The sequence below is a fragment of the Pseudorca crassidens genome, chromosome 19 (assembly GCF_039906515.1).
Source record: "Pseudorca crassidens isolate mPseCra1 chromosome 19, mPseCra1.hap1, whole genome shotgun sequence".
NCBI classification, from domain to species: domain Eukaryota; kingdom Metazoa; phylum Chordata; class Mammalia; order Artiodactyla; family Delphinidae; genus Pseudorca; species Pseudorca crassidens.
The window spans coordinates 19131324-19157741 of record NC_090314.1 but is presented as its reverse complement, the minus strand read 5'-3'; the positions used below and the strand labels follow the sequence as shown (position 1 = coordinate 19157741).

The 26418-nt window shown below is 47.9% G+C and overlaps 2 protein-coding genes across 5 annotated transcripts in view; both read right to left on the bottom strand.

The window, feature by feature from the left end:
- NOS2 (nitric oxide synthase 2) overlaps nt 1–12643 on the bottom strand; it is a 122155-nt gene extending 109512 nt beyond the window's left edge. For all 3 annotated transcript variants that reach the window (XR_010937623.1, XM_067716643.1, XM_067716641.1), the window contains exon 1: nt 12505–12643. The gene's annotated coding sequence lies outside the window, so the exon portion shown is untranslated. The remainder of the gene's footprint in view (nt 1–12504) is intronic.
- On the bottom strand, nt 10970–26218 carry LYRM9 (LYR motif containing 9). 2 transcript variants are annotated; one of them, XM_067716651.1, is made up of 5 exons: nt 26131–26175; nt 18788–18924; nt 15293–15435; nt 13554–13646; nt 10970–12655 (listed from the first exon to the last, which is right to left on the bottom strand). In XM_067716651.1, the coding sequence occupies exons 3-5, from the start codon at nt 15416–15418 to the stop codon at nt 12638–12640; spliced, it is 237 nt and encodes a 78-aa protein (XP_067572752.1). In that variant the 5' UTR covers nt 15419–15435; nt 18788–18924; nt 26131–26175; the 3' UTR covers nt 10970–12637. The 2 variants fall into 2 exon arrangements, with proteins under 2 accessions (XP_067572752.1, XP_067572751.1); XM_067716650.1 differs by lacking the exon at nt 18788–18924 and having other exon boundaries at nt 26131–26218.
- Nucleotides 26219–26418: the final 200 nt, after the last annotated feature.

Genomic DNA, 26418 nt, shown 5'->3' with positions numbered 1-26418 from the left:
GTCATCCAATTCAACCCGGCAAAACTTGACTGAAGGTTGGAGTCACACAGACCCAGCGTCAATCCTGGTTCTACCATTAGTCTGTGAGAGCCTGGGCCAGTCCTTCACTTCTCTGAGCCCGTGTCCTCATCAGTGGAGACATGAATGCTTCCTCACGTGGTTGCTGCCGGAATTCGAGGTAACATACACCAAGCACCTAGCTCCATATCAAGTGCCCACTAATTACACACAGAAAGGGTGGATACTGAGTAAGTGCGAGAAACAGTCCAGAGACGGTAGAATTCTTAGGGAGAGATCAGGGTTGCCTGTGGATAGAGGTCAAGAAAGACTTTGCAGAGGAGCCTTGTAAGAGCCTTGAAAGAAGGGTGAGGAGTTTGGCAGATGGACTGAGGGGAGGGCACGCTGGGCAGGGGAACAGCACGAACAAAGCTGGGACTAGAGCCCAAAGCACTGGGCCCACTGGGGCAGGTAACAGGATGCAGCTGGAGCAGAGTAGGATTGAGGAGGGAGCCCTGGGAGAGGAGGCCAGAGCCAGGAAGAAGCTAGATCAGAAGCGCCTTTCACGGTCATCGTTAAGTTGTAGGGGACATGGTTTGGCCCACAATATAGCGAGATTCTTGTCAGCAAGGGCCATGTACACAATACATTAATAGCAATTGGATAATGAAAATTGAATGTTGTATATTAAAACCCCCAAAATGTAAGGGTCTCTGAACGACGGAGACGTTTGTCTTCTCTAATCAGAGAAGATGGCAGAATAATGAGAAGATGGGGAATAACGATGAGACTGGTTTAGGAGAACTGAGTCCTTTGGATGCTTCTCTTATTGGTGCATTAATGATGCTGTGAAATCTAGTTCCGGTCTAGTCCCAGAGGCTTGGATGGCAAGTCAGGTCTCCAAGTCAAGTCACAAGTCCTAAAAAAACAATCTTGGAGAGTCTTTCTGTTTCAACTCTCATTGTGTTCTTACCACACACAGGGCATTGCTTTTGGCTTTGGGGGCACAAAGATGAATAGCACCCAATCTGTCCCATAGGAACTTACAGCACAGCTGGGGAGACACAGACAGGCCTCAGAGCCCACCCCAGGCTGGTACCCACAGTGAATGTTCAAAGATGGTCAGAAGCTGGCTGAGGCTGGGTCTGAGTGGTTTTCCTCTGTTATTATATTAGACCCGTGCTTCAGTTTATCCATGTTGGAGTGGCCATCTTTTAAAAATATATATATGGGAGTTTTTTTCCATTAAGGAAAATGTGACAAATTCAGAAAGCTAGAAAGCTACCCATAATTTCACTACCACTCTTCACATTTTGGTGGCGCTCTCTCCAATTTCCGTTTCTCTACATAGGCAAGTTTGTCTGATGGTGTGTTTGTTAAATGATCTCACTGTACATACACTTTTGTGTACTACTTTTTCTCAGGAGCTTCATATCATAGGCATTTTTCTTTTCACTAAAGATTATTTTTAATGATCATCTTTTAAAAACCTCATGACATTTGATCACGTGACTATGTGAGAGTCTACTTGGTCGTGTCCCTTATTGCACTGCAGGCTGTGTGGTATCCAGTGGTAGGCACAGGCTTTGGAGTCAGGCAGACCCGCGTCCTCTCCAAATCGCATTCTGACACTTAGCTGTGTGGCTTTGGACAAGTTACTTAATCTCTCTGAGCCTCGGTTTTGTCATCTGTAAAATGAAGATAATCAACCACTTTGCATGGTTTATGAGGATCAGAGCTAACACACGTAAAGCACTAAAAAAGCAAGTTAGAGTCCTAGAAAGGAATGATGTTCATCTTAAATTGGAAGATCTCAGAGGCCAGGACCTAAATCTAAGCATTTATATATAGAGCCTAACACAGCCACCAGCACACACAGGCACTTTTGCAGAGAGAGCCCCCAAAACGACCAATAGGACACCCCCTACAGCCACAGCTATCCAAGGGTAGTGGTATACAGGAAGAACACGGGCTTTGGAGCTCGACTGTGCTGGGTTTGAATTTCCTGTCTACCACTGTGTGCCTCCGCAACTCATGTAACCTCCCTGAGCCTCATTTTTCTCATCAATGGGAATCATAAAGCAGGACTTTGTGAAATTTCAATCAAATGAACTATTGCATGGAAAGTGCTTAACACTGTGAACGTAATAGGTGCTTAATACATCTTCCCGCCCCATCCTCACCTCCCCTAGAATCTTTCTGGTTTTCTGGTGATGAGATGATGAACTTGGAGACAGAGCACAGAGATGCTCTCCCTGGATCTGCCATACACTACCCCATTTCAGGCCTCTTTGTGCCTCAGTTTCCCTCACTATACACTGGGAATAATAACTCCTGCTGCTTCCTTCACACAAGCAATGGGCAGTCAAGAGAAAAGGAAAACGTGTTTGGAATAGAATCACCTGGTTGGGAGGTCTCCCTTTGGTCAATTTCTTCCTCTCCCCAAGGCCAGGCCCCTCAGTCACTGCCGGGTAGATAAGAGGGCTCACCCAACCAACTCCAAGGACGGACACCCCAGAGACACCTACCATGGGGTCTCCGTCCCAAGTCCACTTCCTCATTTTCCAGAATTGTATTTCATAAGGAATAAATCCTTTAAAAGGATTTTCCTGAGAGGATAGAGCCCCCAGGCTCTGCTTCATCCAGGGTTTGGTAAGGAGAACGGAAACCACGCTAGGCACCTCAAGAAAGGACTCACTACAGGAAATGAAGTGCTGCAAATCCATCTGGAAGCTGGAGAAGAAAGGTCAGGGAGGCTGCCACCAGCTTTCCAAGAGCAGGAGGCTGCTCCTGCTGTCCAGGCCGGGGACTGCAGGAAAGTGTGCCCAGGCATCATGGCTGCCTGCATCACAAGGCAGGAGACCCACAGGGGATGCCGAGAGACATCTCCTGTCTGCCAAGGCCCACATCTCGGCCTGCTGCTGCTGTCGCCTCCCGTAACTCTTCCAAATCACACGAGGGCCTGCTGAGAGGCCGGTCCAGGAGGGATATATCAGCAAGAGATGGGGATGGAAGAAAACATGGAGAGCACATCCAATACTGAATCCTGAGGTTCAGGACAAAGGGAAAACAAATATAAATCTTAAGCCCAGGGAGCAAGGAACTCAAAGGTATGGGGCTGAAATGACATGAACCGGGAGGGAGGACTAATGGCATGGGGATCACGGGCACTGGTTTTGAATTCAATCCTAGCCCCACCAGCTGTGTGTGACCCTGGGCAAATTGCTTTACTTCTCTGGGCCTTAATTCCCTCATCTGCAAAGTGAGGCGAACAATAGCACCTACCTCTCAGAGAAAATTTAAGTAAAGCACTTACAGCTTTACTGCCTGACAGGTAATAAGTATTAAAAATACATTAACTCATAAAAGTCATTCCAGAACACCTCTCCCAGCCCCTCTTTCCCCTCTACCATTTTCCCCGCTGCCTTCTTTCGTTTTCCCTGCAAAACCTAAAAAGGTGGCATTTTCAAAAATCCCTGCCTGCAGCAATGCCTCGTCTTTCTTCCTTTTGTTCCTGAGGACAGAGAATAAGTTGGGAGACCACCCTCCCTTGACCACGGAGGAAGCTAAAACATAAAGGACCCCAAATCCTATTAATGATGGTTGGGCCATTTAAAGAAAAATCATACAGTGAAATTGACTTCTGGGGGCAGAGTACAGGTCTATGAATTTTAACACATGTAGAGATTCATGTGACTGTTACCACAATAGGATACAAAACAGCCATTTCACCCCCAAAATGGCCCTCATGCTACCCCTTGATAGTCACATCCTCCCTCCACCTCTAACCTCTGGTAACCACTGATCTGTCCTCCATTGCTGTAGTTTTGTCTTTTTGAGACTGTCATATAAATGGAATCATAACCTATGTACCTTGGTTACATGTAATCTATGCTTCTCTCAGCATAACGCCTTTGAGATTTACCCAAGTTGGTTCATGCATCAACAGTTAGTTCCTTTTGATTGCTGAGTAGTATTCCATGTTTGGGCCCTTTGAAGTGAATACTCAAGACATCCTTGGTGCTATTTCTTTGTGAAGGTTGCCTTAGTGAAGTTCAAAGCAATTGGTTCCAAGTAATAAAGGATGTATTTTTAAATAATTTCTTCAGCCATGTGCTCCATTCTTAGCTAATTTTTACCCTGTGGGAGGGTGATCCCCAAAAACATATAATCTAAATGTATGTGCTTCCCCAGTTGGGAGATGAATCATTGAGGGAGAAGTACAGTAGCTATCACTGGCGCCCAGCCTCCTCACGTGCTTCTCCTGCCTCCAGCCAGGTTCCAGGCTGCCCACGTGGTCTCACAGGCAGCCATACTGTGGCTATTCTGTGACAGCCTCCAAAGCCATCTCTGTGCCTACATCTGGTGGCCTTGGTTTCAGCTGTCTGATGCCTTACTACTGCTCCCCAAGAAGAGAGCCAGTCATGTCTTTGGGGGTTCTTCACTGCTATGTTCACATCACTATCCTTTTTTTTTTTGGCCACACCGCACAGCTTGCAGGATCTTAGTTCCCTGACCAGGGATCGAACCGGGGCGCTCGGCAGTGAAAGCACAGAGTCCTAACCACTGGACTGCCAGGGAATTCCCCACATCACCCTCCTTGATTTCACTCCTGGGAGCCCATTCATTCCTGTGGCTTGTTTCTCCCGTCATGATTCCATTGCTCTCACTGAGAAGACACTCTCCTGACCAGAGGTTTGGGTTTTTTTCGCTTCACTGAGATATAATTGACATGCAACATTGTGTAAAAGTTTAAGGTGTACGACATGTTGATTTGATGCACTTATATGTTGCAAAGTGATTACCACCATAGCATTAGCTAATACCACTATCACCTCATAAAATTACCATTTCTTTTTTTGTGTTGAGAACATTTAAGATATATTCTCTTAGCAACTTTCAAGTTTATAATACGGTATTAGTAGCTATAATTACCATGCTGTACATTAGACCCCACAGAACATATTCATCTTACAATTGGAAGTCTGTCCAACATACCTCCTTTTACCCCACACCCCAGCCCCTGGTAACCACCACTCTACTCTCTGTCTATGAATTCAGTGTTTTAGGTTCCTCAGATAAGTGGTATCATATGGTATTTGTCCTTCTCTGTCTGACTTAACTTCACTTAGCATAATGCCCTCAAGGTCCACCCATGCTGTTGCAAATGGCAGGACTTCCTTCTTTCTCGTGACTGAATAATATTCCATTGTATATTTACATATATCACATCTTTATCCATTCATCCATTGACAGATACTTAGGTCATTTCCATATCTTGGCTATTGTGAATAATGCTGCAGTGAACATGGGAGTACAGGTATGTCTTCTAGATCCTGATTTCAATTCCTTTGGCGATACACCCAGAAGTGGGATTGCTGGATCATATGATAACTCTATTTTTAATTTTTTTAAAGGAACCTTCATGCTGTTCTCCATAATGGCTACACCAGTTTACATGCCCACCAACAGTGCACAAGGGTTCTCTTTTCTCCATATCCTCACCAACACTTATCTCTTCTGGCCATAGTTAAAATTCTTTTATCAGAATCCTGAACAAAGTGACCTTGCTCTTGCAATGTCATATTGCGACCTAATTATTAAAAGTCTTTCATTTTTACTCTCCCTCAGTCCCTGACTCTAAGATTGATGAGAATGGCTTCTCCTGAGTTGAGCTGGGGGAACGTTTTTAGTGTTGCACCTCAGTGTTGCTTCCAAAGTTGTCCTTCCTTCAGCCAGTGTCTGACTTAAAGCATACTGTTTTTATCTTCCCAAAATTTAAGTTCCCAGCTCACTGGGTGTGGTGGATGGTCTCCAAAGGTGGCCACCATCAACGTCTCTCCTCATTGTATGTGCACGCTACTTGTTCCATCAAGATGTACAGTCTATTTCCTTTTTCCTTGAATCTCGTTCTGACCACCAGAACAAGGCAGAAGTGTCACTCTAGTCCTAGCCTTTAAAAGGATGTGAAAAAGGTGAGGCTCTCATGCTCTCTGAGGAAGGCAGCCACCACAGAGTAAAGAAACGCATGGTCTTCTGAATGAGAGACCACATAGGGAAAGAGGGAGGCCCCACAGAGGAAGGCCATGGTGCCAGACATGTATTTGAAGCCTTCCTGAACCTTCCAGCTCAGCCCAGCCACCATCTGAATGCAGCAGACTGAGTGACCCAGCTGTCACTACTTGTCACCACCCAGACAAGCCCTTCCTGAATTCCTGAGCAACAGAATAATGAGAAATAATAAGTCATGGCGGTTCTGAGCCACTAAATTTTGAAGTAACTTGTTACCCAGCAATAGATAAGAAAAACATTGAAAGACAATCCCCCAAGTTTTCAAGAGGCAACTTTTGCCCTTTTCCTTGCTTCAGCATCTCAGTCCAGAGCCAAACCTGTGTTTCAACTTGTCTTCATGCCTCCCAGAAGGGCTTGAGGGTCTTCGTGCAAATAGAATCCCTGGTAGCTTCTGTCATGTGCCCTGACCTGCAAACCCCCACCTGTGACATGAAGACATGATTCCTTCTCTCTCCTCAGATTTCTGTTATGATGGAAGCTTTTAGGGAGAAGTTAAAATGAGTTTGTTCTCCCTAATCAGTGAAATAATGTACAGAAAGAAATCAGCCTGAAAGCCCAAACTGGCTCCAGACAACCTCCAGTGCAGGGAGACCCCATGCAATTAACAAGCATAGGAGCTACATTTATTTAGTGCTACCTGTGTACCAGGCTCCAGCTAAGTATGTTAGGTGCAGCATCTCACTGAATCCTCAGAACTACACTGGGAGACAGCTATTATTTTTATCTCCATTGTACAAATGAGACAAGTGAGGCTTAGTAAGATTAAGTAACTTTCCCTAAGTCACATAGCTATTAGCCCATCTTTTAGTAAGATCAGATGTCTTTTTCTGGGTTGTGGTAGCCGTATACACATCAGAGAGACACCTCAGTTCAGTGCTTTCAGCCACAGAAAATGCCAAGGAGAAGACCCCAGAGCTTTCCAACACTTTTCATTCCCTGACACACATAAAAAGTGACAATATAAGTAGGGCACACTGGGATAATGGGTTAAGGTTGCTTCAGGTAGAGGTGACAAGCCTAGGGCACTCCAGTTGGGAAACTCAAACTTTTTGTAATCCAAAGTCACTTCATTTCCCCAAGTCCTTTGTACCTCTTAGACTTCTAAGAGGGGATGAGGATAAAAAACTTTTTCTAAATATAACTTAAAGTAGATAGGTTATCATCTCAGAGCCTTTGGAAGAGCAGCCTTCAACCTCTAGAAAGGGCCCAACCTGGGAGATGTGTGTTTTCTTTTTTTTTTTTTTAATATATTTATTTTTGGTTGCATTGGGTCTTCGTTGCTGCACACGGGCTTTCTCTAGTTGCGGCAAGCAGGGCTACTCTTTGTTGCTGTGCGTGGGCTTCTCACTGTGGTGGCTTCTCTTGTTGCGGAGCATGGGCTCTAGATGCACGGGCTTCAGCAGTTGCAGCACACAGGCTCAGTAGTTGTGGCTTGCGGGCTCTAGAGCACAGGCTCAGTAGCTGTGGCACACAGGTTTAGTCGCTCCGCGGCATGTGGGATCTGCCCAGACCAGGGATCAAACCCGTGTACCCTGCACTGGCAGGCAGATTCTCAACCACCGTGCCACCAGGGAAGCCCGAGATGTGTGTTCTTGAGATGTGACCTTGGACAAATGTCTTAGCCTCTCTCGGCTTGTTTCTCTCTGAAGAAAAGTGAGAACTGCCCCAAAGGATTACAAAGTGAGCACAGTGGGTAAAGAAGGCATGAGGATTGGCCCTCATTCCCAGTAGAAAAATTCAGCCTTGGACACCACTGGAAAGAGAAGATAATTGTTCCCTTCAAAAGAAACTAATCAAGAAGGAGAGAATTTTCTAGAAATTAATGATAGTATGGGTATTACCTTCCAGATGCTTTGGGATTTATTCAGTTTTCTCCTGGTATTTTGTTTTATTTTTAGGAGTTTTATTGATGTAACTCACATACCACACAATTCACCCATTTAAAGTATACAATTCAGTGGTTTTTAACATATTCACAGAGATGTACAACCTTCACCATAATCTAATTTTAAAATATTTTCATCACTCCATAAGGAAACCCCACTCTTCCCAACACCTACCCCTCCCAGCCCCGAGGCTAATCTACTTTATGTCTCCATAGATTTGCCTGTTATGGATATTTCACATAAATGGAATCATACAATGTATCTTTGTATTTTGCGACTGGCTTCTTTCACTTAACATAGTGTTTGCAAGGTTCATCCATGTTGCAGGGTGTATCGGTACTTCATTCCTTTTTATTACTGAATTACATACTATTGTATAACTACACTGCATCTATTTATCTATTCATCAGTTGATGGATATTTGGGTTATCTGGGTTTTTTTTTTTTTGCTATTATGAATAAAGCCATGAACGTTTGTGTACAAGTGTTTTGTGTGGATGTATGTCATTTCCCTCGGGTATATACATAGGAGTAGAATTGCTGAGTCATATGGTAACTCCATGTTTAACATTTTGGGAAACTTCCAAAATGTTTTCTAAAGCAGCTGCCCCACTTTACACTCCCACCGGCAGTGTGTGAGGGTTCCAAGCTCCTCAAGCAGCAGTTTCTGACACAGCCAATTATGCACAGGGGCCTAGACCAGAGAGAACATGAAATCAACACTGCAGCTAAGATGAAAAAAAGAATGAGAGTGTTCATTGACCTACGTGCCTAGAGGCCGGAGCTTGAGGCTAGACTGACAGGTTGGAGCCTTGGGCAATTCTCCTTATCACTCCAATTCAAGAATTTTAAAGATTTACGGTAATAGTAAGGTGAAAATGTCAGAAAAGACATGTTTCCAAAGTCATTCACCGTTTCTCAGCCAGACTTGTCAGCAGCAAATGTTATGTGTGTGTGTGTGTGTAAATGTGGGCTAATGTCTATAAATAGAAAACTTTCAGGAAAAAAAAATATTTTTTTTAGTTTGATTAAAAAACTAGATTCCTATGGATAATCCTGGGTCCCCAAAATGAAATCTCTCCGTACATCTCCAGAAACCATACAGATCAATCAGCAGAGCAATTAAACCACCCAGAACACAACCTTAATGAAACTATAGATGGAATTTTTGATACACAAGAGGTGCTCAATGTTCACTGAATTAATGAATAAACGGCAAAACAGCAGAGGAAATGAAGAAATGAAGTGTGATTATCATGCTAGATCCACATTCTACTAATTCTGACACACTGGCCTTATGAGCCAAAATCAATAGGAAAATGTAATTGGGATCCAGGTTAAGGCCTTAAATTTAGGTACCCTACCAACACCTGGCATGGTGCCTTGCACACAGTAGGAGCTTCACATACATTTGCTGAATGGGTTGAAGTCATGATCCTTGCCACTGGAACTCACTATCTTGTGGAACAGAGAGACCTTTAATTCCATAAATACCATCCTGTCTGAGAAGTACAGGGGTCTCTATGGGTAGCAGTGGGTCCCAAAGGAGGGGCATGCCCTTGAGTGGGCACTTGGATAGCTTCATTCAGGATCAGGTTTCTCCAAACCATCAGAATATCTCTATCTCTACCTCCTGTTAATCAGTTGCTGTCAATACCATGGAGACACAGCATCTCTGAAGAGAATGAATCCCTTTCCATTGACATCTGGGGAGGCACCCGTTCCATTGACATCTGGGGAGGCACCCGTTCCCTTTCAGCTTTGAGTAATGAATGCACAAGAGGAGCTGCATTAGAACTCTGAAACTGACTAGGGCTCATAACCTTGAGGTTGGCTGAGCCCAAGAGCCCCTATGCCTGTTAATTTCAGCCACTGGCCCAAAGCAGGCCTCTCTAATCGCCAATCTCATCTACTCCTATTCCCAACCTGATGTGGGTTTTCCTACCCCCACTGCTGACCTCTATCTTGCTGTGTCCATGATGTTCTCTGGCACCCTTGTACCTTGCAAATAAATTCCTCACTCTCCCAGCACCCCAACCTGTTCATGCCATACATATTTGCCCATGCTTCTCCTCCCATCTGGAATGCTCTACTTGCCTCACTTATTCACCTGAAAAAACATTCTTTTCTCTATGAAGACTGAGCTTAAGCATTACTTCTCCTATGAAGGTGTTCTTTGCTTCCCCTAGCATCGTGTCTTCTAAGATTTTTTTCATGTTAACTGCCGAATGCAAACCAATCAGATGACACTGGTTCTTTAAAAAATGAATACAATCTTAGGCCAAATTAACAAAGGCATGGTATCAAGAAGGGAGGTAAAAATCTACTTTGTATTCTGCTTTATTCAGTGTACATATAGAAACAGTGATTTTCAAGTATGGTCCATGGACTCCTGGGAATCCCCGAAATCCTTTCAGGGGATTCTCAAAGTCAAAACTACTTTCATAATAATAATAAGACTTTGAGCATCAGTGATAAGAACACACACACACACACACACACACACACACACACACACACACACGCACACCAGTGTTTGGCCAAGAAATAATCACCACCTCACAGCCTCCCCCATTATTAAAAAGCAATAAACACTCTAACAAAAGAGAGACATCAGGTTGCCTGGTATTATCATTCTCCCATTCAACAAATGCTTACAGCTCACCACCTGGGCACCAGGCACACAGCTGGCCCAGAAGATTTTGCACTTACCAGCACATGGTCCCTGCCCTCCAGGGGTTCACTCTCAGGTGGGAGACAATTACATAAAGAGATGATTGTAGAACTGTCTCTTCCGTCCACAGGGTCTCAACCACACGGAACAGCGTGGGAGCTCCTGAGCAAGTGGTGCTATTTGGAGCCTTTGCTTAAACTGCCCCTCTGCCTGGCATGCCCCTCCACTCCCGCCCCACCCCCAAGTTAGCAACGGCCGCCCACCCGTGCCCCCTTCTCTGACAGCGGGTTTCCCACTGCAGCAGATCCCAACTGGAAGAGGGGAGATACCACCACCTTAATTCAAGTTCTGAATTTTTATTTTTACCTAGGATTGGACATTTCAATTAACGAATTAGGACTCTGAAGAACGATCCCTCCCAGGCAGCTTTCTGTTCGCCTACCTCTAATCCTCAGCATCTAGTATGACAGCACACAGTAGGGAACAACATACACCAGAGCTTTCACAAACTGATGTATTTACTTCATTATCTGCTGATCAGCTGAGTGCTCGTGGGGGTATCTCAGTCACTTTAAGTCACATGACTGCAAGGACACAGATGTGCGCTAGCTCAGCCTCGGGTTGAGAGTCCTTGGGGGACACTCGCATCCTGGTGTGGCTTCTCCCTGTATCTTCTGGAGGCTCTGCCCACTCCAGCCAGTTACCCCGACATTCCCTGCTGCTCTCCCTCCCTCCCTCCCTCTCACCCTTCCTTCCCTCTTTCCCTGCTGCTCTCCCTCCCTCCTCCCTCCCTCCCTCTCACCCTTCCTTCCCTCTTTCCTGGCTGCTCTCCTTTCCCTCCTAAATCTATAGTGTTTGGTACATTCACAGACCTGGCTTAGCAGTTTTGTGACCTTGAAAAGGGGCTCAACCCCTCTGAGCTCCCTTCTCCCTGGCTCCCCAGGCCAGGTTCTGGGTGAAGCACTTGGTGCACATTAGGGCTCATGACTCCTCACCGTGGCCCCCTGTGGTAGGTATGGTCATTACTCCACTGGACAGGCCGGGAAACAGAAGCTGAAGGAGAGGAGGTAAGTGACCCAAGAGTAACTTGTGTAGAGTTGGGATGTGACCCAGGTCTGCATTCTCCACCGATTTCAGGCTCACAATAACCTCATGACTGCTGGCTTGCTCCTCCCCGCTTTCCTGCTAAGATGGAGTAAAGTAGGCAAGGGCCGCTCAAAACAGATCACAGGTTCACACAGCCTGAACGCGCCAGCATCTACTGCAGCTGCTCTGGCGTTCTTTGTTTCACCACTCTGGCAAGGACCAGGGTTTCTGCCTCTCTGGGTTGGTGTCAGGAAGAGCAGCTGCTGGGCGGACCGCTGGGCACAGTGCAACTGCGGGGGATCAGAGGCCTGGGGTGATAGGCAGGGACGGGACCAGCCCACAAGGAACTAAGACCTGATGTGGAGAGAGCTAGAGAGATGTGTGAGCACCGTGGGAGCAGCAGAGGACGGCTTCCTCAGAGGGATGTTTACTGGCCCCACCGCATACCATGTCCTACGTCAGGCTCTTTGATTTCATCTTATCTAATCCTAATGAAGGAGGAAACTGGACTTGAAGCCAACACCCTTGAAAAGCCGCTGAGCTGAGATTCAAATCCAGAGCTGTCTGGTTGTTAAACCCATGCCCTGCCCTCTGTACAGAAAGCTATATGAGGGCACGCCAGCTCTGGGTCTCCAAGAATGATGCCCAGAGTAAATGAATCACTTTCAGTGCAAAGTGAGAAAACACATTCTCCCCAAATCTCACATCATAACCAGCTGGAAAAGCAAACATAAGGGAGACACAAACATGGCAAGAAGATCCGTCTGAGCAAATGTCTGCTTCTCCTACCCCTGACTTCCTGCTCCCAGCCAACGAGGCTAGTGGATGTTCCAAAACTGCCGCTGCTGCTTAGGGCCAGGCGAAGCGAGGGCTCTCAATATCAGTGTCTCCAAGGCAGCTGCACTCACTACGTCCTGGAGTCTCAGTTTTGTTTCTTATACTGTAAGACAGAGAGATCATTACGAGCGGGTGAGGGAAGCCAGCGGGGGGAGGGAGGACCCGGGAAGTCCTGAGAACTGTGGTCACTAGGCCTCAGCCGCCTCCTGCAAGGGCTTCTTAGAGGCAGTGGAACCCGGTCAGCAGGCATCAGACAGTCATGTCTCTAGCTGGTTCCAACAGAAGAGGAAGCTGATGGGGTTGGGGAGAGAGGATGAGAAAGACACTGGGAACATTGGAATTGAAAATTGTGGTGTGTCCAGTCTTCCCATCAAACTGAGTCTCGTTCAGAAGACACAAAAAATCTCCAGTTATAGAAGACAACATTCAGAAACCAACTAGTCCCATCACTGAGTTTAAAAAACAAATCCTGGACCCCACCTCTGGAGATCTGATTCAGAAGGACAGAGTGGTGGGGTGTGCTCCAGCTCTCAAGGCTGTTCTAATACCAAGTGTAAGGACCAGCAAGCCTGTCTGTATTCCTGACTCCCTTCCTGCCTCTACCAAAACAGATACTCGAATGTTTCCTCAGTAACCCTGCCTCACCCAGCTTTCCTCTCTGAGCCGTCGCAAGGCTGCTGCCAGCTCTGGCACTATTGCTACCAGCAAGACTGTTCTCTTCCTTCTTCCTGTGGCCCCATCTCAGCTTATTCAGCACTGTGAGGCAGAAGTTTGCCTTTAGGGATTAAGGATGCGCACCCCCTTGCAGAAAACGCAACCAGAAGGGCACCTGCCATCACCTTTGGGCTTCTGGGGAGGGGAGGGGAGCGGCTGGTGAGGGGAGGGGGGGCCTCCACAGCGCTGATCGGTCTCAACTGTGGGGCAGGGGCGACCCCTGGTGGTCACGGAGATTACAGCCCTCAACCCCAACTCGCAGGTGGAAGTCGGAGCCGAGCACTTACCTTGTCCAGGATCCAGTCAGCATCTTCAATGGCTCTTTTAATAATCTGCTGGATCCTCTCAGGGCTGTCTTCATCCGAATGAACTCGGAAACTCTGGAGGTTTAAGCATAGGGAAAGATGACTAGGCAAAAAACACAGGACTGACAGCTTCAGAGCAGCAGTTGTGGGACAGGCACACTGTGGGCACTGTACACTCAGCATCACTCTTACCCCTCCACAGACAGTTATGATGATCACACCCTGAGATGAGGAAACAGACTCAGAAACTCTACCTTGCCGTTAAGCAATGGCACCAGCATTTGAATCCTGGACTATCTGACTACACAGCCTGTACTCCTACCAGCAGGGCAGCCGTGAAAAGGAAGACTGGCCCCAAGCTAAAAGGTTATCGGGTAGCAGAGGCCTAAGGGAAACTTCCATCTCTCTGCTTCGTTTGCTCTTCCCAGGAAGCTGCTTTCACCAGGCTGAGCTCTCTGCATGGCTTCACCACAGAGAAGAGCAGAGTTTCTCCAGACCCATGCTGGAAAGCCATGCAGGGAAGGGAGGGGCAGTGGAGAGGGTGGCTTTGGAAAATCCAGCCAGGCCCAAAGCAGAGCAATGCAGGGCTGCTGTTTGCTTTGACCAGATGTTCGCCTTTGAAAAGCAACATGAGATTCAGGTTCACTGGTGTGGCTCTCATGGCCCTTCAAAAGAATTGGTTACTTCCTCTGATATGTCACTCTCAACCCCACACGTCCTCCTACTTATCTTTAGGAGCACCTCAAATGCTCACCTCCAGGAAGTCCTCCCAGACTCCCTCAGACAGCTAACTACTCCTTCTCTATGTTTCCACAACCCTCTGTTACTACCTCTATTTTTTTACTTTCCATACTATATTTATATAAACTTCAGCTTTTAACTTTTTATTTGGAAATAATTTTTAATCTACAGAAAAGCTGCAAGAATATTACGAAAGAATTCCCTACCAGAATCACCAACTGTTACTATTTTGCCACATTTGCTTTATCATTCTCTGTATGGGTTTGTATAAAAATTTTTGGAAGCATTTAAAGTTTCAGGTATCATGACCTTAACCCCTGAATACTTTGGGTATGTAAGCAAGGGCATTATCTTACATAACCACAGTAATCAACTTCAGAAAATTGAACACTGATATAATACTGTTATCTAATCTACAGTCCATATTCCAGCTTCATGAATTTCCCCAATAATGTCCTTTACAATCATTGCTTTTTCTGGTCCAGGATCCAATCTGGGATCACTCCTTACACTTAGTTGTCACATCTCTTTAGTCCCCTTTAAACCAGAGCAGTCGTCTGCCTTTGTGTTTCAGGACATTGACACATTTGATGAGCACAGGCTGGTTATGTGGTAGACGGTTGCTCAGTTTGGGTTTACCTGATGTTTTCTCATGATTAAATTCAGGTTGTGCATTATTGGCAGGTATGCCTGTCAAAATGATGTTATGTCTCACACTCTATTTTAATTACCTGTTTAGCTGCCTTATTCAAGCCCTGGCACAGAGCTGCTGTGCTGGGTGCATCCTGTTTCCGGAACAGAAACCAGAGAGAGGAGCTGGGCTGGCCAGCACTGCTTTCCGGTGGCTCTTACGGAACTGCCACCCCCAACCCCACCACCGGAAAAACCATCCCTGCCCACTGCCCCCGGCCCCCAACCCTGTGATAGGCCCCCTGTTACAGGAAGCCCCCCACCCCAAGCCCAGTGGACCCTACTCCCACCTGCCTGACAGCATGCTTATAGTGCTCCTGGATGCCCTTGGTTGGCAGCTGCCGGCAACAGCGCAGCAGGTATCGGTAGAGCTGCAGCGGCCTCTGGACCAGCTCTGCCCCCGGTAGCGGGGCCATCTGCAAGGCCTCTGTCCCTGGAAAACACAGAGCATCACTGCTAGGCATCAAGCCAATATTCAGCCCTGGCCCCCAGCTTCCAGCGCTCTGGGAAGCAGACGTATTTGATACAGTACAGAGCCAGGTCCCCAGGGAACCCAGACCCCGAACTCAGGCTGGGCATTCGGTCCTGCAGAAGTCTCAGCTCAGAGCAGGCCTGCAAGGACCAAAGGTGAGAGGCACAGCCTCATCCTGTCGTCTTCCTTCTGGAGACCAGCTTCAGGTGGTGGATGAGGAGGTGTCATGCCAGGAGGACTAAGGGAGATGAGCAGGAAGATCCTGCATCACAGTCACTGAGAAACCAGCTGACTTCAGGCAACAGAGGGAAGAATGCCCAGAGGTCTGAGCCTCGCTACTCGAAGTGTGGTCCTGGACCAGTAGCATCGACATCACCCATGAGCTAATTAGAAACGCAATGTCACCCCAGACCTACTGGACAGAACCTGCAATTTAACAAGATGCTCCAGAGGATCCTGCCTGGACCTCTACTACAGCATCTTGCCTGGTGCCCCTGCCTGAAGCCTGTCACTCCCCCAGTCGCCCCCACAGTGACGCCAGAATGAGTTTTGGAACCAGTTTCTCGGCTCACCCCAGAGTCAGACACAAGGAACTTCTCCCAGACCCTTTCAGCCGGCAAGTAGGTCACCTCTTGTGCCTTTGCACACACAGCCCCCTCAGCGTGGAGCTCCCTTCCCCGTCTCCTCCATGTGAGGAACTTGTGTCCATCCTTCCAGGGCCAGGTCAGTGTCTCTTCCTCTGGGAAGCCCTTGGTGACTGTCCCTCCCTGGGGGGGCGCAGTGCCACGTTCCTGGAACTGTAACAGCGCTTCCCACACTGCTGGGGATTCATCAGCTGCCAGACCTACTGAGCCTGGCCCGGGCCCCAGTGCTTCGTGCCCTGTTTGTTGAACTGGACTGAATGGAATCTGTTATCTCCTCTGCACAGATTTCCCCTCCCTGAGAGAGAGAAGCTCACTGTGTTCCAAATGCAGAAGCTAACAGACCAAGATTAAGTGAGGGGCCTTAGTTTTAAAGTAACATAAAAAGAAGACAATCCCCACCCACTCAAAAAAAAAGAGAACCCGAATAGTAAATCTAAATACTAATCTATCTCAAATTAGGAAAGGACACTTGCTAAGGAGCTAGTTTCAGAGGCTCCTTCATTCCATTTCCAGCATATGATCTTCCTGGTAACAATAAATGTCTGTCTCCACAGTTTAAATTTGCCCATTGCTCCTGGTACTATGGCCTTTCACTCTGACACTGGGGTGGGCAGGTGGCCGCCTGCCCCTCCCCAATCCTCCCACCTGGTAACATCCTGGGATGAGCCACTGGGAATCTACCCCTTCAGGTCTCAGCCCACAAGGTCTGGGTGGGGCTCCACTCCAGGCCTGACCAATCAGAGCCCTTTATCCACACGGTCACAAGGACTGGTTCACAGATGGGCACATGACAAACTGGTCCAATCAGAGCAAATCTCAACACCTCTGCAGGAGTGAGTGGAAAGGCTTCATTCTTTCCCTCTAGACTTGATGCTGAGAGGACTTCACCCTCAGGGAAGCCATCTTGCCTCCTCTTGAAGCCTGAGATTGAAGCCACACAGCAGACGGCAGAGCTAAGATCCTGATTGAAAGCAAGTCTAAAGAAGTCACCTGAGTCCCAAAACCGTGCACCTGAAGGCAGTCCCAGATTCGCCTAGGGTCCCAACAAGCCGCAGGTTTGGGTTTGTTGTTTTGTCACTTGCACCCAAGAATCCTAACTGATGGACAGATCTAGCCCTCCCAAATTCTGCTTCACCAGTGAGCTCCGATGGTTCCAGCTCTAAGAAAGAGTGCAAACAGGGCAGGGCTCTTCAAGGTTCTCTTGCCATGTATATCAACCTGCCAGTCCGACTAGTCACACTTCAGCACAACAAACAGAGGGGAGCCACATATCATGGGGACAGAGACCTTCAAGGGCTACCACAGAGGACATACCACCGAAGACTAATGGGCAGACTCCACTGGCAGGCTTTCCCAAACTATATAAAGTGCTAATCAAATATTGTAAAATGCTAGTCGTGTAACAGATGGTTACCATCTGCAGTCTTTAAAATTAACACTTGGAAAGAACACAACTTTGTTACATTACTTAAAAACCCAAGCAATACTTAGAAACCAACCCGGCAAGTATGGGCGGGAGATTATTTTCAGCTCAATTATAATACTTAGTCATTCTCAGTAATAACTAGAAGAGAATGCCTGTGTGGGTCCACTCAGACGAGTTAAACTAAAAATGTTTTAATTTAATTTAAAGCATGGGTTTGCTATTAAGGCACAATGAACCTCACAGCATCATTGTTAAATCTGTAGTCAAACCCTGTAGCCCTGGGAACCCTTGCTTCGCATATCCTGCTCTTTGGATTTGACCTTAGCCTCCCCACCTGAGCTCCCTGCCTCTGTAAAGACACCTCTGTCTTCCCAGGCAACCAAACCAAAGCCATCACAGAGACAACCTGCCTTCTCCTCAATCCCCACGCCACTGGTCTCTAAGTCCTATCAAATTCTACCTCTGGACGCCCCTCAAATCTGTCCCCTCCTCTGTACTTCCACTGCACATCCTCGGTTCAGACTCTTATCACAACTCAGGCAGACACCTGCAAGAGTTCCCAGCAATCTATTGTCTGACAATCTGTTCTCCACTCAACAGCCAGAGTGAATCTTTCCAAAACATAAATCTCAGCATGTCACGTTCCTGCCTAAAACCCCTGATGTCCATCCCATCCCTATCACTCATGACAACTTTTCCCAAAACATGGGACAAAGATGAAAATATTTTAAGCAGTATATGGAACATCCTTTTATTGTCATGCTTTTATATTTATTTTCATGTGTAATGAGAAAAAAAATTCCATAATCTCATAGGTATTATGGCTTACAACAGTTTAAAAAATGAACGGGCAGAAAGGTGATTTTTAAAAATGTATCAAGCAAGTAAGAATGCAGTTGAAATCTGGATATGCCAAGAATCATGAAAGTGGCATTGAACTCTGGAAAAGCACTGGTCTACAGTATAAAATCCATACTGCTTTCTATGGCCTCCAAGACCCCCTCTTGCTCTGGCCCCTGCCCACCACCCCGCATCACATCACCCAACCCTGGCTGCTGAGTCCAGGCAAACTGAACTCTGATGCACACGACAGCCTGTGTCATGTTTGCCTGCTATAGTCTCAGCACCGTGACAGAATGCTTGGCATATAACAGATGTATTAAGGTTCTCCAGAGAGGTAGAACCAATCAGATACATATACAGAGAGAGAGAGAAAGAAAGAGATTATAAGAGATTGGCTCACATGACTATTGAGGCTGGAAAGTTCAAAATCCGCAGAGCTGATATATCCCAGTTTGAGTCAGAAGGCCGGAAGCTGCTGCAGAACCAGGAAGAGCCAGTGTCCCAGCACGAAGGCTGCGTCAGGCAGGAGAATTCTCTCTCGGTAGGGAAAGGACTATTCAGGCTTTCCAGTGCTTGGATGAGGTCCACGCACGTGAGGGAGGGCAATTTACTTTATTCAGTCCCCTGATTTAAATGTTAATCTTATCCAAAAACACCTTCACAGACACACCCAGAATAATGTTGGGCCAAATATCTGGGCACCCCATGACCCAGTCAAGTTGACCCATAAACTTAACCATCACACATGGCTTTCCATCACCTAGTGAATAAAGTCTTAAGCTCTTTAGGCTGATGCCAATTCCGAAAGCATCCTCATCTGCCCAGATTCATCCCTCCTCACTCTTCTACCTGCCAGGCACATTGACAAAAACCACCTATAGTTCCTTGAATGATAATAACAATCGTCATCATCATCTACAGTTATTATTACAACTGCCTTGCTGAATACTTATCATGTGATAGGCACTATTCTAAAAATGCACAAGAATTAACTAATTTTAATCTTCTCAGTAACTCTACAAGAGGTACCATTATGCTCTCCTTTTACATATAAAGAAATGGAGGCAAAAAGAAGGGAGGAAATTTGTCCAAGGTCACACAGCTGTGAGAGCAGAAGCCAGGCTTTCCATATGGGAAGTCTGGCTCCAGAGCCCACGATGAGTGCTTTCTGGAACACTAGCCCCTGCCCCAAAAGGACTTTTATTCATCCTGTAATACATTTCTGTGGTTCTTCCTAACAGCTTCCTTCACCCCCAATTTTCTTATTAAGGGATGACTCCTTCCCATTGAGTGTGGCCTGCTGAGACTGCCGCCAGTGGCTGCATCTCTCCCAGCCACAAGGAGAGCATCAGACCCAAACTAGGCCACTTGAGTATATGCCACCTCTGGAAATAGGGTCCTGAACATGGTTACAAAGAGCCGGCAAATGAGTTCATGTACCCCTGAGAAGTGTGTCCTGATCAGCTTCTTCCTGCTCTGAACTGTCCTTGAAGGTCCTGCTGCCTGGCCTTCCAGAAATGTCTGGATTCCTGCACAGTTCTCTAGGCTTCTCCCTTGATTCTGTGAGCTCCTAACACTCTTCCAATGATTTCTTTTTGGTTAATTCCTCCTATCCCTCTTACCCCCACACAGAACTAGACTCTCTTCTTTATTTGCGCGTCCACAGGCTGTTGTACGTGCAGGAATCACCCTGTGTTTGCCTGTCCATCTCTCCCACCAGCCCACGAGGGCAAGGACTGTGTCAGATCCCCCACCTCAGTGCCTCAATGCCTAGCACAGTCCTGAGCACACAGTGGACTCCTCCATCAATGCTTGCTGACTGAATAACCTCAAAATCCAACCAATCCCCAAGCTTGAGCGAACAATAGCTCAGCCTTCTCCCTGCCTTCAGGCCCTGGAGGTCCAAATGTGGCCGAGACAGCCTGTGCTCCTATAAAGTGAGGACCGCTGCTCTCTGCAGGGTCCTCCACGCCTCGGTACTCCTGGCCTTCACCTCTGGCAGAAACACCCTCCCTTTCCCACCCAAATACTCCAGGCTTTTTCCAGTCTCCTCAGCCTCCCTCCAGCTAACCAGCAGGAACTCCCGCAGGCCACTGACGCCTCCTACCTCACTCGGTCTGGAGAGGCCATCAGACGAGAATATCCTTGGCTCCCCACCACCATGAAATTCAGCCTCGCCTGAGAGCCGACTGATGTGTTAGGCATGGTGCAGTTTCACAACTACCCTCTGACAAAAAGCATTATAATCCCCACTTTGCAGATGTGGAAACTGAGGCTGAAAAGTGGGCTGACATGCCCACGGATACACAACCAGGGAGTGGTGGAGCTGGGATGTGGGCTCTGGCTCCAGCTCCAGTACTCCAACCTCCCTGAGTTCTTGAAGGAAAGGGGGCCCCTCCTTTTCCAAGGACCCGTTAGGCTCTCAGAGACTCTCTCCAGGATTAATCCAACACCCTTCTGAAATGCCGACTCTTCAATCCCTCCCTATGCTCAGCCAGAATGAGCCTCTAAAAACAAAAATCTCATCTGTGAGCCCCTTGCTTGATATCCTTTAATGGCACCCACAGAACAAACGCTAGGGTCATTAGTATGTGTGCATGGTGATGGAGGGGTGGGGTGTTGAAGACTTTCCCCAATCAACCACCAGCCTCTATCCCATCTGTAACGAAATCCCCACGCACTCTGCGTTCTTCCCCGCTCAGTCTCCTCTGTCACTTTGTCACTCCCACAGTGCCTGGCACACAGTGGCCACTAATCAGAGGGGTGTCAGACTGAATCCTCCCTCTCCCCAACAACTTTCAGGCCACCTTTCTGTCCCTGAGTACTGACTGAGTGGAAGAGTGAAGCGTGTGGGCCCCAAACCATGGCAAGGCTGATGTGAGGATTAAATAAGAGACATAGATGCCTGGCAGCAGCTCACTGAATATGAGGTTCCTCTCCCAGGCCCTTCTCTGCCCCTGGAAGAGCCGCAAAAGGGAAAACAATACGTTATGATGCCCTTTTAATGCTTCTACCCAAAATAGGAATGGCCTGCTAAAGAAAGCCTCTGGTGCAGACTGAGGTCAGAAGAGGTTTGTGCATTTCATTGATTCAGTTAGCTCTCTATACATCAGAGAGAAAAAGAAATACATCTTTTTTTTTTTTACATTTAAATCAAACTACAGATCACGTGAAACTTTTTTAGCTTTTTCTCAAATCAGAACTGAGTTCTGGTTACTCATCCTGCGGCCACCGAAGTAGCAGGCTCTCAGGAAAAGGTGTTAACTTGAATGAACAAAAACAGGGCAAAGTAGGCCACCTTTCAAAAGCAGGATGCCAAAGAGCTGAAAGTGACCTTCTCCCACTTGGTGTCAAAGAATCTCTTCTCATGGCAGGAAGTCACCCACCTTTTCTCCCTCGAGGCAGGGCGCTGAAAGTCCTTTCGCTTCTGAGCTAAGATCTGCCCTGTAAAATGCTACTCGCCGTTCTGAGCTCTGCCCTTTGGGGCTAAAGTCTCCCTAACCTACCACCAAGTCCAGTCTGTCATTATTCAAAGTCAATCATCCCAGCCCCCCAGTCATATCTTTTACGAGATGAGCATCCTGAAGGTGCCGTAACCGCCAATGCTTCTCAATCTCACCGCCCTCCTCTTTCTGGACACACACACATCCCTTCATTATCCATATCACTCTTCAACATATTGTCCAGAGGGAAAAACGATGGTTTGCTTGTGTTCTGACCGGCTCCGTGGGCACTGGCGCTCACATGGCAATGCCACCTCCTTTACTTGGGAATCCAAGGAATGCGGCCCAGACTGCATTCTCTGCTCTGGCCCTCACATGGCCCTGGCATTCGGCTCAAAGGAACCTTTTCTCCACGAACTATTCTTAGGTCTGTTTCCCCATCTTGTATTTTATTAGTTCAGTCCAGAGTCACAATCTACCACAATCTCTGGGACACCTGATCCTGTCTGTTATCCAACTCAATTCAGCACAACAAAAGCACAGAAACAATCACATACGAGGTACAAAGCGGGTACAAAGAGAGAGAGTAAGCCCAACAAGCTGTGTCAGTCACCCATGCAAGGCCATTCTGAGCATCTATCCCATGTGTGACTCTGGACTCAGCCCTAGGACCACAGAGATGAACGGCCTGACATGTTACATGGCTCTCCTACCCCTGGCCTCTGCAGAGCTGACGGCATGTCTTACTACCTACCATTCAGGGAGTGATTAGCATATGTCAGGGAGGTGTTGACAGCTTTGCATGTGTTATCTCAAGTATCCTCACAACAATCTTATGGAGTAGGTATCATTAGCCCCATTTTACAGATGAGGAAACTGAAACTCTTGAGAGGTTAAGTAACTTGCCAGAGGCCACACAGCTAGTACATGGTCAGGTAAGGAATCAAACCTAGGCCTATTTTATTCCAAAGCCCATGCCCTCACCTGCTTCTAACATTACCTATGTCTATATCTGAGCCACTCGCAAATGCTGCCCAGATCAGGGCTAAGGACCCCACTGAGAACTCTCCCCAGGGCTCCTTCAGGACCAGGTCCAAGCATTCATGAAAGCACCTGACTATACTATATCCAGTTCTTGGTTTTCAACCTTCTCCATAAACCCTTGTTCCATGCTTTTCAAAAACCCAAGGACCTCATCTATGGCTTCCCCCTGCATACAGATGAAAAAACAAGTCCCAAGACTAATGTCAATTACACAAAGAAAAGGGGCAACTAGAGAAATACTAAAAAAAAAAAAGCTCTTAGGAAACCCAAGGAGAATGTGACAGAATAAAGGAAAAGAGTGAAAATAAAGTCACAAAAGGGATTTCCTGGGAGCCAAATGGCATCACCATTACAGATGCTGAGAAACAGACCTTCAGCCCCATTTAATCCCACTGTCTTTCCCTAACCTGTGCCCTGACATAGGGCACATAAAAATAAATGGAAAAAAAAAGTCATACATTAAAAAAGAAAGAAAAGAATGGAACTACAGAAAATAACCAGAAATTACACCTCACTGAGTACTGATAAAGCTAAATTAAGCCTGTATAGGACATTGTTTAAATATGCAATTATTCTTCTGGATGGGTAAAGTCGCAATATAGGAACAGAACGGTTCTGCTCCCCCCAACTCCGGGGCTCCAGCTTGAACGCATGTTCTCCCAAGCTAGAAACGGGGAACAATCCTCGTTCCTCCAGTCTCTCTCCCACATGGTCAAGGCTCTCAAGATCCAGCCCCATGGACACTATCTCGGTTCCCAGCTTTGTAACAATGCCTCCTCATCCAGCCTCTCTCCTTCCAGTCCAGCCCTCACAGTGCCACCCAAGGACACTTCCTACAAAACACACCCTCCTCCAAAACCTCTGTGGAATGTTCTTTATCCAAGGCCCTCTGAAGTCTGGTTCCAACTTCTCTCATTAAATTCACCTTCTCTGGCCTTCGGCTTCCTCCTCTGTAAACTGGACAACAGAATATGTACCTCATGGGGGGTTTGCAAAGATCACTCAGGCTAACATCAGTACACTGCCTAGCCCAGGGGCTGGCACGTGTTAGGTGCCTGGACGTCTCACCCTTTCCTACTCTACCTGGCCACCTGTGTTCCTTGCTGTTTGTCAGCGTCTGGAGGACAGAGAATATGTTAGTCACCGCTCCATAGTCAGCAGCGCCCGGTACATAACAGACGTTCAATAAATGTGTGCTGACGGATTCCCACTTACCAAAGAGGAACTAAAGCCAGGAAGAAGGGGACTGTCCTGAAGTCACAAAGCCAGCAGGTGGCAGAGGCAGGTCTCAAACTCAGATCCTTTGGCTCTGAATCCTCAGCTCTTTCTACCACATCTGCTGTCTCAAAGGATCCTGAACATCACAGTTGTCAGCCCAAACCACCCTGGGCCTTTACAGTTTGAAGTGAACCTGGTGAGCTATTCCAGCCAAAGCAAACCAGAAACATCATCCAAAAGCAAACATGCTGGTTGCAGAGCAGAGCAACCAGCAACCTCAACTGAATCTGGTGATATGAGTCTGCTTTGTGCCAATGGCCTTGCCCACACAGGCCACAACACACTCTACTCGAGGGCCAAAGACGGGAACTGATGTATTATACAGCTACCAGGTGTCAGATACTGGGCTGGGTACTTCAAACGGCCTACTGAAGCGCCAATCCTGTTACTCCCACTTTACAGAGGAAGAAAACTGAGGCTCAAGGTCACACAGAAGAACCAGCTAAGAGCAACAGCTGGGCTTCTCCCTTCCTAACTCAAGCTCTTTCTACACACACCCAGGGCTTGTCTCCAAGGACCCTTGAGCTGAGAGCGCCTGGTTTACGCTTTTTCTCTCGTGCTCCTCCTCCCTCTGGCCTCCTTGCTTGTCCTCACATACCCAACCACTCTTCCAGGCACCCACGTGGCTCACACGCCCATGTATCCAAGTCTCATTTAAGAGACCTTCTCTGGAGCTTCCCTGGTGGCGCAGTGGTTGAGAGTCCGCCTGCCGATGCAGGTGGACGCAGGTTCGTGCCCCGGTCCGGGAAGATCCCACATGCCGCGGAGCGGCTAGGCCCGTGAGCCATGGCTGCTGAGCCTGCGCGTCCGGAGCCTGTGCTCCGCCACGGGAGAGGCCGCAACAGTGAGAGGCCCGCGTACCGCAAAAAGAAAAAAAAGAGAGACTTTCTCTGACCACACTATAGTCCTTTTTTCTTTCCTTCACAGCATTTCTTTTTTCTTCACGGCATTTTTCACCACGATATATATTTACTTATTTGTTTGTATTCATCCCCCACTGGAACGTAAGCTCCACGAGAGCAGGAAGTTTATTTTGTTCATGGTTGTATCCCTAGTACAGTACAGAGTCTGACACACAGAAGGCACGTGTGTGCTGAAATAGTCATTGGGCACCAATAAGGTGCTAGCTGCCGGAGTTACGGAAACAATCAAGGCAAGTTCTGACCCCACAGAACTTACACAGTAACAGAGGATAATAAAAACCAAGTATTCAATTATAACTAAATACTACAAAGTGGAATTCAGGTCCCTGAGAGACTGGCTCATGGGGTCCCTCACCCAGTCAAGGGTCAGAGAAGGTTTCTTGAGAAAGGAACATTAAATCTGAGGTCTGAAGGACGAGTACAGTGTGGCTGGGTGGACGTGGACGCAGAGAGCGCATGCGACTAAACTAAAAGACACTGAATTGTGCACTTGAAGTGGGTGAACTGTATGGTGTGTAAAAACAAACAAAAGGAAAGATTAGTCCTAAGGGCTCAGGGGTTTCGGCCACGGAGTGACTTGATCAGTTAGGCAGAAGCGTAAATCAAAAGGTGAAGGTGACTCGAGGTAAGCGCCCTCACGGGGTGCTGCGGGCAGTCGGCCCGTGCAGGGGCCACGACTGCTTTTGAAAATGGGCAAACTGAGGCCGACGGCGGAGACATGTGCCCGTCAGGAACATTCCACCAGCGGGCCCGGCGGCCGCAGACCCCTGGGCTCCCCGTGGCGCCCCCAACCCCCCGGCGTGCTGGGCCTCCTCCGCCCGAGCCGCCCCCGCGAGGCCTGAGGAGCGTCCAGGAACCGCGCTCTGGGGCACACGGCTCTCCGGAGGCAAGACGGTCGGGGAAGGAAACGCAGCGGCACTGAGTTTTCCACTAGCCGCGCCAGGCCGAGGACGCCCGAGACCTCACATCCCCAGCCAGTCCCCGCCACCACGGGTGGCTCAGGCCCCCGTGCTCCCACCCGCGCTCCCACCCTCCGCCGGCGCCTAGCGGCTCACCGGCCTCCACAGGAAAACGTCAGCTTCGGACGCGGCGGACGCGGCGGACGCGGCTACCACCAGTGCGCTTGCGCCCCCGGATCGCCGAAGCACCGCCCCCGGGTCGCCGAAGCACCGCCCCCGGGTCGCCGAAGCACCGCCCCTGCAGGGCGACTTGAGCCGAGCGCCCTCTATCGGCCGCGCGCGGGACTTGGGGTCTGTTAATGAGGAAACCCTACTGGGTGCCCTTTCCCTGATCCGAGTACACCTGGTTGAAAAAGAAAGCTGTCCCACTCACAACCTTCCTTA